The 11920-nt window shown below is 39.5% G+C and overlaps 1 protein-coding gene across 4 annotated transcripts in view; it reads right to left on the bottom strand.

Annotated features, from left to right (window-relative positions):
- Nucleotides 1-11411, bottom strand: part of Zfyve16 (zinc finger FYVE-type containing 16) — a 40952-nt gene extending 29541 nt beyond the window's left edge. For 3 of the 4 annotated variants that reach the window (XM_048331659.1, XM_048331662.1, XM_048331661.1), the window contains exons 1-2: nucleotides 10838-10969; nucleotides 208-316 (exon numbers count right to left, since the gene is read on the bottom strand). In XM_048331659.1, the coding sequence (XP_048187616.1) occupies nucleotides 208-277 (70 nt within the window). In that variant the 5' untranslated portion in view covers nucleotides 278-316; nucleotides 10838-10969. Of the gene's footprint in view, nucleotides 1-207; nucleotides 317-10837; nucleotides 10970-11100 lie in introns of those variants that run through there. The other variant, XM_048331660.1, reaches the window with a different exon arrangement.
- Nucleotides 11412-11920: the final 509 nt, after the last annotated feature.

Raw genomic sequence — 11920 nt, 5'->3', positions numbered from 1 at the left:
TAAATTTGTATCTAAAAAGAAACTTATAGTTTCTTCTGTTTCTGGCTATTGGTTCCATTCTATGTAAGAATAATATAAGCAAGCAGGTGAACTTTTTCAAGAAGATGACAATGTGACCAACCTGAACTAAGAGAACTCTATTCCAGAGAGCATTGAATTACAGACATTTACAAGTTCTGTTAGTGGTAAAATAGAAAAGCAACAAACCTGGGTTCTGTTCAAAATCATCAAGGAGTTTGTCCAAGTCACAGACAGCTGCTTTAAAATAACTGTCCATACTGCCTGTAGGCTTATTCAAAATTTAATTCTTGTATATCTAGAAAAATAGAAGATATAATATTTAATTTTCCAGCATGAAGTAGTATATCACCTATTCCATATCAGAAAATACTGTCTGAAAATAGAAAAATAAGGCTTAACAGTACTTCTTTGAAGAATTTATAATTTAGGTTAAAAAGCTGTATATAAAAATAACATGAAAACCAACTCATTTTTACTTATATAAGTTATGAAACTTATCTACTATATAATTCACAGGTCAAAAAGTTCACAATGAAAATCTAAGATAATTGCAAATGATACTCAAGTATGAAGTATACTACATACAAATAAAAATATTACATGGAAACCTGAAAGTTGATTTGACTAAAAAATGAATAAATTAGATGAACCTGTTGTTTGAGACAGGTTTGGAAAGAAACTTTAAAAACTATACTTGAAATTCAAAACTAATTGGATGTCAAAAAGACAAAGCCAAGTCTGGGGTTCTCACTGGCTTAAATGGAACAACTGAACATCAAATCAATGAAGACCACAGAGGATCAAACACCACTCAAATAGGTTTTAAAAACAAGAGGCCATAACAATATTACAATAAAAAATGAAACAAATTACTTACTAGAGAGTTGTTAGGGCAATAATCTATTATTCTGAAAACTAATGAATTAGGAGGAAAGAGCCAGGTGCCCATGCTCATGCCTATTCAGGAGGCTGAGATCTAAAGATCACAGTTTGAAGCCAGTCTGAGCAGGCAAGTTCATGAAACTCTTATCTCCAATTAAAAAAGCTGGAAGTAGAGACCTAGCTCAAGGGGTAGAGCACTAGACTTGACCAAAATAGCACAGGGACAGTTTCTAGGCCCTGAGTTCAAGCCCCAAGACTGGCACCAAAAAAAAAAAAAAAAAAAAAAGACAAAAGGGCCAGGATCTCATCCTGCCCGCTATTTACAAAATATACTTCAAGATAATAAAATAGCTGCTATGGGAAAGCTCTTTAGGTAAGAATTCCAGTTAATAAATGCAGAAAGAATTAAGTTACCTCTTCTAATTCCTAATGCAATGAATAGACTAAACAATGGAAGAATAAACAATGAATGTTAAAACTGTTAAGGGAAATGGGTGCTGGGGGAAATTCACAATGCTGAGTTCAGGTCTATACATCTAAATCCAGTGATCAGTTTCACTGATTAAACAAATTGAAAGAACACCATCACTTAGGAAATATCCCTACCTAAAGTAAATCAAAATAAATTTAATCAAACTGCATGTTTTCAGGAAATAAGCATACAAAGACAAGTTAATGGTATAAAAAGAAAGTAAGCTAAATTAATCCAGAAACATCCTAAAATGTTCTTCAAACAATGCTAAAGTTGATATATTTGGAAAATGTGTGTATTTCCAAACTGTTGCAAACTATTACTTCTGTAAAATACAATTTTGTAATAATAAATACAAATAAAAGGATGTGTTAATAAATTGCTTCAAATGGTTGCCTGGAATGGATAACAGGCATGAGCAATGAAAGATTAAAAAGACAACAAATAAGAGGGCTTTAGAACAATCAATTATTGTCATGGTTCAGAAAAGAGAGATAAACAGGGATATAAAAAGAGAGTTACGTGGGGGAAGAGGGAAGAACTGGGGAAGACGGAAGGTGGGAGAAAAATGAGGGAGGGGGTAACAAGTTTGACAAGAAATGTACTCACAGCCTTATGTATGTAACTGTAGCCTCTCTGTAAATTACTTTGACAATAAAAATAAAATAAAATTAAAAAAGATAAATCTGAAAAAAAGAATTACTTTAAATATGAGGTACAAGAGAATTGAAGAAATTAGAATACTCATCTGAAGAAATTATCTAAAATGCAGTCCAGAGAAATGAGAAAAAGAAAAACATAAAAAAGAGACAAGCCAGGTGCTAGTGGCTCATACCTATAATCCTAGCTACTCAGGAGGCTGAAATCTAAGGACTGAGGTTTGAAAACACTCAGGGCAGAAAAGTCTGTGAGACTTTTAACTCCGATTAAAGCACAGATAAAGCCAAAAGTGGTGCTGTGGCTCAAGTAGTAGAGGGTAGCCTTGAGCAAAAGCAGCTCAGGGACAGTGTCCAGGCCCAGAGTTCAAGCCTCAGGACCACCAAAAAAAAAAAAAAAAAAAATAGAGACAATGGAATGAGAACTGAGTACTGAAAAGAGAAACAATTGTATTTACATACAACCCTAACATGTTTTCAGAACTGAAGAAAAACTCTACAGATAGAGGTAACATATTATAACAAACAATAGAGAAATTCAAACTTAGACACACTAAATCACTAAGAGCAGAAAAAGATAAGTCACTCTTTGTGTCTGTCACAGGACTTGAACTTGTAGCCTGTGATTGTCCCTGAACTCTTTGCTCAAGACTAGCACTCTACCACTTTAAGCTACAGCGCTACTTCTGGTTTTCCGATGGTTAATTGGAGATAAGAGTCTCACAGACTTTCCTGCTGTAGCTGGGTCCTCAGATCTCAGCCTCTTGAATAGCTAGGATTGTAGGTGTGAGCTACCAGCACTCAGCTGTTACCTTTTTTTCTTTTTTTATGTTATTCTTAAATCTTTTAATAGTATAAAGAAATTTCATTTCAACATGTTAATTTATATGTATAAATGTATAATGCATCTTGACCCGTTCATCTCTTTTACTATTCTCCCCCATCTATTCCACCCATAGCTATCCCTCTTCAAGTTTCCTAGTTCCATTTCCACATATATACACTGAGTATTATGACTATATTCAACGCCCATTCTGAAAGTCACTTTCAAAGGAACAATAACTATGCAGTCACTTAAATCAACAAATTTAAACACTTAAATCAACAAATTTAAATCAACAGGTACACTTCGGAAGTATTTTCAGTAATAATAGCATGGAACTCTAATTCAATAAAGCCTATTCTTCTGTAAACTGTGGTTTTACCATACATACAGTACAAAAACACAGAGGTCAAAATAAAATTTTGATGAAGTGACAGCACAAGAAACGCATGGAAACTTCAAATAGTCTGTGAGAAAAAAAAGCAAAGCAATTGTAAAACAGGCACTGAGAGCCATTGATAAGGAACATATGAAGAAAAATGTATAATGCAAACTAATACAAATCCTAAAATTCAAGAGAAGCTTGTGGGACATAGTGAAAGGATTACTTAGAGGAACAACAATAACAGACCAGATACAATGACATAGTCATGTAAAACTAGCTACTCAGAAAGTGGGAACAGGAAAGTTGTGAATTCAAGTCCTATGCTGGCAAAGTAAGGGAGATCCAACCTCAGAAATAAAATACAAAGGGATTTGGCTTGTTAGGTGGTTTAACATTTGCCTAACTTTTGTGAGGCCCCGGGTTTAATCCCTAGTACCCAAACTTCCAGGAAGGAAGGAAGGAAATGGGAGTGTATATCAAAGGGATACAGATGCCAACAAAAGAGCTCATGGGTGCTGAACCTGAAATAACCTAAGAAAAAAATGTACGTGTGTATGTATATGTATATATATGATGCAAATTTTTAAAAACCATGTTAATACTGATATGTGACTAAATAAATAAGTGGGAAAGGATATAAATCTCTCATGTAAAAAGTTCCCAAGTTATGTACAGATTCTTTATTCTCATGAAATTAAATTTTCCATTCCTTAAGTGTTTCACATTGTGACATTCTTCTATAAGAGCACAGAAAAAGAGCAAAAATAATTTTATAGTAGAAAAACCTGATCAGCTAGGTAATCAAAGCTAACAACAAAAAGCATTTAGTCATATTTATAGTATATAGCATTGATACAACCATATCTCTAGTACTCTATTTGTTATCTCCAGTCTCTATAGTCTTCCTCACCTTAGAACACATAAATCCCAGCTAACATTTTACAAAATACCTGATGAGTAATCCTTAAATGTCAAAGGTATAAAAAACAAGGAATAGCTAAAGAAATGGTAACAACCAAAAGGTGCCTAAGGAAACATGCTTACCTAGTCTCTGTACTTTAGCATTCTGAATGGGATCTTGGAATAAAAAAAAAAAATGCTAGGGAAAAAGGAAATGTGAATAAAATGTGGACTTTAGTTATTAGTAATGTGTTAATATTGGTTCACTAATCGTGACAAATACAGTATATTAATATGTTAAGCTAGGTATGTAGAGTACTTGAAAACTATTATCTTTGCAATAATTCTGTGAATCTAAAATGATTTCAAAATTAATTTTATTTTGGGGCTGGAAATATGGCCTAGTGGCAAGAGTGCTTGCCTCAAAATTAATTTTATTTTAAAGATGCAGCCAAGGTGTTCAACAATACAACTGATACTCTGTACCAAAAATAAAAATAAAAAAACTGCCTTTAAAAGTTGAAGAGATGGAAAATAGGAGATAAAACATTAGATAAGAGTATTAGAGAACAATATAAAGTGTGATCCAATATTCAAAGAACAAAACTCCAGACAGTAAGTTACAGGTGAGAATTTGTCTAATAACATGGGGAAACGCACAACACATGAATGAAAAACCCTTACACTAAGGACACATCACTGAGAGTTCAGAATACCACGTTTTAAGGAAAGAACACTCCATGTAATACAGTAATTTGCATCCCCTTCCTTTCCCAATCCCATTATTTCTAACTTTCCCATTTAATCTTGTTCTCCATTGTCAGCCACTGGGCTCAAACTCAGGGTTTGGGTGGTACCCCAGAGCTTTTCTGCTCAAGGCTAGCACTATACCACTTTGAGCCACAGCTCCGGTTTTCTGGTGGTTAACTGTTTCTCTTGTGGACTTTCTTGCCCTGGCTGGCTTCCAACTGTGATAATTAGATCTCAGCCTCCTGAGTAGCTAGAATTACAGGCAAGAGCTACTAGTGCCTGCTTCATGTTCCCTTTTTCCCTTTTCTGAAGCACTTAAATTCTTCTAGCGTTTTCTGTAAGTTACTTATTAAATTTGTTTCCTATGCAGCATAGCTCTTCCCTAAGATCCCTAAGAGCAAGGATCTTGTATATTTGTTCACTCATATATTCAAAATGTCTTGACCAGTGCCTGGCATATACAATGTGCTTAATACATACTTGGTGAATAAAAAGGTCACAATCAAAGGACTGGCTCGATAACAACAGAAGCTAGAAAAAATAATGCAATGTCTCTCAAATTCTAAAATTAAATGATTGATAACCTAGAAATCTGTGAGGAATAAATTTTTTTCGGGGGGGGCAGTCCTGGGGCTTGGTCTCAGGGCCTGAGCACTGTCCCTGGCTTCTTCCCGCTCAAGGCTAGCACTCTGCCACTTGAGTCACAGTGCCACTTCTGGCCGTTTTCTGCATATGTGGTGCTGGGGAATTGAACCCAGAGCTTCATGTATATGAGGCAAGCACTCTTGCCACTCACTAGGCCACATTTCCAGCCCAGAATAAATTTTCAAAAAAACTTTAGACGAGCAAGATCCTCCAAATTCTATGTAGTTTTTCTCAGGAAGCTAATGAAAGTTGTATTGTACCACCATGAAAGAGACACTGAGGAGAGGAAGACTTGAAATCCAGGAAAACAGGCTATCCAGCAGGAGGCAAATGGAATTCAGTGAGCAATATAAATGATATACTATCCAGGAAAACAGCTGCACAACAGACCTATAGAGAAACTCATCAAGATGAAAGCAGATGACAGACCATCATGGGAAGAGAGTGGAAAACCAGTTTATGTGACATATTTGCATCTACTAAGATGTGACTGATAGATGAGGGGTTAATGTATCAAATAAAGAATACAAAGGATACATTAAAAGACATAAAACATATTTATGAAGATCCACAAAAGGAAGATTTAATAAAGATATACAAAAGATAAAATGACTAGCTTTAGGAAAGCTGTACATAATATTCATCGTTAAAATTAGATAAACACTAAACAACAATTAACACATAACTAGTTTGAGAATATTTAAGGGAGAGGCAGTGTTTAAAAGGAAGAGTTGGTTTCATGGACCTAAATTCTCATCTTCTATACTTTGGAATGCTATCTAAAACTAGAATAAAATTGGAAAGGGAGGGAAGATAACTGTCTTAACTAAACATGCTACTTAAAAATTCTGGAAATGAAAAGAGTTGAACCCTTAAGCTCTGGAGCAGCCTCTTCTCAGTAAGAGTTTGATGAGAGAACTGATCTTTATGGTCCTAAGACATCCACTTTATATGACAATTAACCTTCCTCCTAGGCACTTAAGTATTACTGGGTCTGTACCAAACATAGGAGAATTGAGAATAGTTGCTAAAATCAGTTTCTGAACTCTGTGATTCCCCCAGAGTGAGGATTTATGTTGCTAGGATGAGTGCATTCAGGTGACAAGGACAGGAAAGAAGACTGGTTTTTCTTTAGAAGACCACAGCATTATTTAACATTTGGAACTCTGTATGGGTTTCTCTTAATAAATATTACACTGAAATTAAATATAGTAAAAATAATAAAGACATTCTGAATGTAGAACTGGATGAAATAGTTCCTCACTACAAAGGCCAGATAATTTTTTAAATTAAAAAAAACCTATATAAAGAGCATCTCTCTCTATATAATGATAAACTACACCAAGTACACATTATTTGAAATGCCTAAAAAAACCACAAAGACATTGTCATTTAACCAACTACAAAAGAAAGACATGACAATGCAAATACTATTCACTGGGATCTTAACATGAAATCTTACTGAGTCGTATATAGCTCTCATTTCAACCAATGAAGATGTACTTTTCAGTACTGCAATCTACTACAAATAAATGACACCAATTAAGAGCATGATACACTTGTTTTAAAGTATACATATAACTTATTCGACTTAAAATTGTTATTTATTTAAATCTTTCATATAACTTCAAATTTATATAACCTCACTCAAAAAATAAACTGATAATACAGAGATTCCTAAAATGGTTAAGGAGATAGGACATCGTGAAGACAAAGAGGACCCAAGCTGGGACAGTGCAGTGGTGATGAAGAAACAGAAAGTGGGATGAGAAACTTTTGGAGGCTTCCAATATGGGAGACTGAGCAGACAGTAGTGCCACACAGCATGACAGACAATACAAGAGGAGTAGAATTAAGGCAATGGTCTTGCACTATTGTTTGAAGTACCTTGAGAACATCCTGGAGCAGATGTCTAAGAGACTGCTGAATAAAAGGATCTAGAATGCAAAAGAGAAGTGTGCGATAGAAGCTTGGAAATTGAAAATATACAGCTGTAAATTGATCATCTAAGAAGAGAATACAGAAGAGAGCAAGAGCCTGAAATTACATATCGAAGAACTACAATTTATAAACACCAAACCACTCTGGATGAAACTTTGTCCTGAATTATGGACCGGCATTGTAGTACACCCAGGTCCCTAATCTCAGCTACTGGGGGGAGGCAGGAGTAAAGACAGTAATGATAACAGTTCAAGGTGAGCCTAACAAGCTAGACATGGTAGGTGCATACAAGCTGTAATACAAGCTATAAGGAAGGCAGAAGTAGGGCCTGGCAAAAACTGAGTTCCAATCCCAAAACATATCTAAAGCAACAAAGGGCGGGAGGTATGGCTCAAGTGGTAGAACACTTGCCTAGTAAGCAAGAGTCTCTGAGTTCAAACTCTACTACAGCCTTATAGGTTAAGTTGTTAATAACTTACAGGTAAATTATAAAAAAAAAAAAAGGTATTAGTAAAAGCAGAGGAAAAAACTAAGGAGGAAAAAACATCAAACAATACTATAAATCTAGGGAAGGGATTTTTGTAAACTTTTCAAAGCTACATGGAATGTCTTTATATTATTTTATTCTTAAAAAAAATAAACATGTAGCAGGCACTGGTGGCTCACACCTGTAATCCTAGCTACTCAGAGGCTGAGATCTGAGAATCACGGTTCAAAGCCAGCCCAGGCAGGAAAGTCCATGAGACTCTGATCTCTAATTAACCACCAGAAAACTGTAAGTGGCACTGTGGCTCAAAGTGGTACAGTGCTAGCCTTGAGAAAGCTCAGGGATAGCACCCAGGTCCTGAGTTCAAGCCCACGATCAACAAAAATAATAATTTTTAAACAGGATAAAAGGATACTTTATTATTTTCCTGAAAAGTTATAGCATGTATTCTTACAATATAAAATATAATACAAATCTGGTAGAAAAACACTTGATCACTGGACTATGAATGTCACCAGACAACAAGGTTATGCAAAGAATTAGTAATACATTACCAAAGCAATGGAGTTAGAAAAAAGAAAAGAAACACCTATTGCCTACTAAATTGAAATCTAAGTTATCTAAATAATGCAAGTTTTGGTAATAAAAGTCCTGAAGTATGATTTAAAAAAAAAACAACTCTGATAGTGCTGATAGAAAGCTGATACAACCTCTCAAAACAACAATGTGACAATATGTATCAATAATGCCTCATATTTGACCTGAAAGCAAAACTGCTTATGAACTCTGATTTAAAACAAAAACAAAAACAACTCCAATAAGGGCTAGCAGAAAGTGGATACAACTTGTCAAAAAAAAAAAAACACAACAAAACCCAAAACCCACAATGTGACAATAGTTTTAAGTAAGATCCCTCATATTTGACCTGATAATTTGCTTCTCAGAAAGTTAAGAATCCAAAACTACTGAAATATGCAAAGCTATTTCACCAGTCATTAGTTGGAGTAATCTAAACCCCAAAGTTGGGAGGCAGAAAAATTACACAGGCATCAAAAGCAATATTTATGTCTAACCAAAACAAACAGCACATAGCCTATAAACTATCAATTCTACTTTCAGGAAAACACCAGCACCTGAGCACAATAAAGCATCAGAAAGAACTTTCACTGTGAGAAGTTTGCAACAGAGTCAAATTGGAGGCAACCAAACAAGCTTACTTATACCAGAAGGATTAAATCACCTTTCTCAAACTGTGTACTAAGGATATCTTAAAGTGTCTAAGAGCCTTGGAAAGTCTTCCAGACATTCTGTTTCCAGGTATGTATCTCTGCAAGGATGGATTTTCTTCTTCTTTTTTGCCAGTCCTGGGGCTTGAACTCAGGAACTGGGCACTGTCCCCAAGCTTCTTTTGCTTAAGGCTAGCACTCTACCACTTGCACAGCGCCACTTCTAATCTTTCCTGTATATGTGGTACTGAGGAATCCAACCCAGGGCTTTATGCATGGTAGGCAAGCACTCTACCACTAAGCCCTGGGTTTGTTTTTTCTTATATGTCAACCTAAAAGAGCACATTAGAATAATCTGAGCAAAAAGAAAAAAAGAATTCAGGTGTAGTCTATAGTGCCAGACATTAAATAAATTTGTCTATAGGTAAAATACCACTCTTCTCAGTACTAGAAACGATTATTTTTCATGAAAAAACAATTAGCTGTCATTTTTAAACAAACGAAAAATAATTTTAAAATAATTTTCTGAGTTTTAATTTCCCAAATGGTAATTGAGAAACAAAAATTATTTTGATACTCAAGAACTTTGTAAATTGTGATTATCCCCAGTGATACTTGTTAAAGAGAACTGTAATATTAACCCATTATGTAACAATATGACTGGGGATAATAACTACATGGGAATTCAGTTTTATCTAATATTATTACCCCAAAAGATACTTTTGCTCTTCTATTATTTATACAATCACAATTATGTTTCTAAAGCAAGCCCACGACATACTTGTATCTCTTTTGAATTACAGGGAGAACTCAAAAAATATTAAATGGCTGACTACGTGAAGATCGTATTTTCCTTATGCCTAAATCTTTCTTTTCTCACATATGACCATTAGCAGTTTGATAGTCAGGGGAGGGGGAAAAGGAAATGATGTGGGGGGAAATGACATAGTATTCTACCATACCAAACGACTAAAACTGCAACACATTCGGGTGAATACACGAAGGGACCTAATCAGATCAACAGATGGTTTTTTTTTTTTTATATATAAAAGACTGAACTCGGGCTAACTTTATTGATGGTTGTTTTTTTTTAACACGTCAGACGAGGACAGTGAATCGGGAACGCGGTAGTTGGCAATCACGGTAGTGTAGAGATTAAGTTAACTGCGGTTACGAGGCAGCTCTTCCGAGGTGTGAGGAAGCGGCCGACGGCGCGGCCTCCGCGAGGTCCGGGGAGCCGAGGCGCGGCGAGGTGCGGAGGCCGCGCCGCGCGGCGGGGACCGCGGCGGCAGGAGCCCGTTCCCCCGCGACGCCCAGGCCCGCGCTCCTCGGGAACCCGAGACTCCTCCCGCCGCCGCGGCGGCTCCTCCCCGGGGCGCAGCTCCGCCGCCCGCCGCGGCCCGGTCGCTCCCGCGGGGGGGGGGGGTCCCGCCGCCCCCGTCCCCGCCCCCCCACCCGCCGCGGAGATCGCCCACCTCCACCGCGGGGGCTCCGCGGCCAGCGGGGAACGGACGACTCCCGCCGAGAACGCGACTCGGCGCCCGGAGGAAGGGGAGGGCGGGACCCGCCGCGCACCCCGGGCCCCCCGCCCCCTCCGCGAGGGCACGGGCTGCGGGGAGGCCGAGGCGGCGTCCTCCGGGGGTTCTTACCTCCCCACGCCCTGGCGGGCCTCGCAGGGGACTCGCCTCGGTGCCGCCGGGTGGGCCGACTTAGCGAGGAGCAACCTCGGCTGGGCGTCCCACGGGAGTGCGCGACACCAGCCGCCCGGTCCGTCCCGCTCCCGACCCGCGCAGGCGCAGCGTCGGCTTCCCTTTTTCACACCCCCCCCCCCCAACCCACCGCCCTCAGCGGCCGCGGCCCCCGGCGCCTGCGCTCTGCGTCCGGGTCCGAGCCCCGAGCGTCCGCGTCCTACCGGAAGTGCCTGGCTGCGTTGCGGACTGGCGGCACCGCCGCGAGGCGCGGCCCCTCCCCGTTTCCCACTGGACACCCTGCAGCCGGGATGCGGAGGCCACTCGCGCCACCCTCCAGCTTCCTTTGCCCTTCGCTGACCTAGACTCCCCTTTCCCCGCCTGCGGCCGCCTCCTGAGGAGCCTGTGCTGCCTCCGCTCCGCACTGGACAAACCAGCCTGGCTGGCAGCTGACCAGGCCTGCGCCCTGCAGGCCCGAGCTTCCAACCATGCACATACATACACTCAGCATCCCCTTCAACACACCCAACACTCCCAACACACACACACACCACACTCCCAACACACCCAACGCACACCCCCAAAACACCCAACACACCCACCCACAACACCCACCCACTCCCAACCACACACACGCCACACCAACACACCACACCCCCACACACTCCCAACACCCCCAACACACGCATACCCAAAACACACACCACACACCCACTCACAACCACACACACCACACACCCAACACACACCCAAAACCCTCCCAACACACCCACCTACTCCCAACCACACACACCACGCCCCCACACACTCCCAACACAGTCCACATTCCCAATACAACACCCCCACACACTCCCAATACCCCCAACACATGCATACCCAAAACACAACACCCACCCACTCACGACCACACACACAATCACACTCCCCAAACACACAATACCTCCACACACTCCCAACACGCCCAACACACGCACACCCAAAACACCCTCCCAACACATACTCCACACACCAACCAACAGATCCACTGTCAACACATAAGCAACA

Source organism: Perognathus longimembris, chromosome 22, assembly GCF_023159225.1.
Source record: "Perognathus longimembris pacificus isolate PPM17 chromosome 22, ASM2315922v1, whole genome shotgun sequence".
NCBI classification, from domain to species: Eukaryota; Metazoa; Chordata; class Mammalia; order Rodentia; family Heteromyidae; genus Perognathus; species Perognathus longimembris.
The sequence above is the reverse complement of the archived record's forward strand: the minus strand, read 5'-3'. Positions and strand labels throughout refer to the sequence as shown.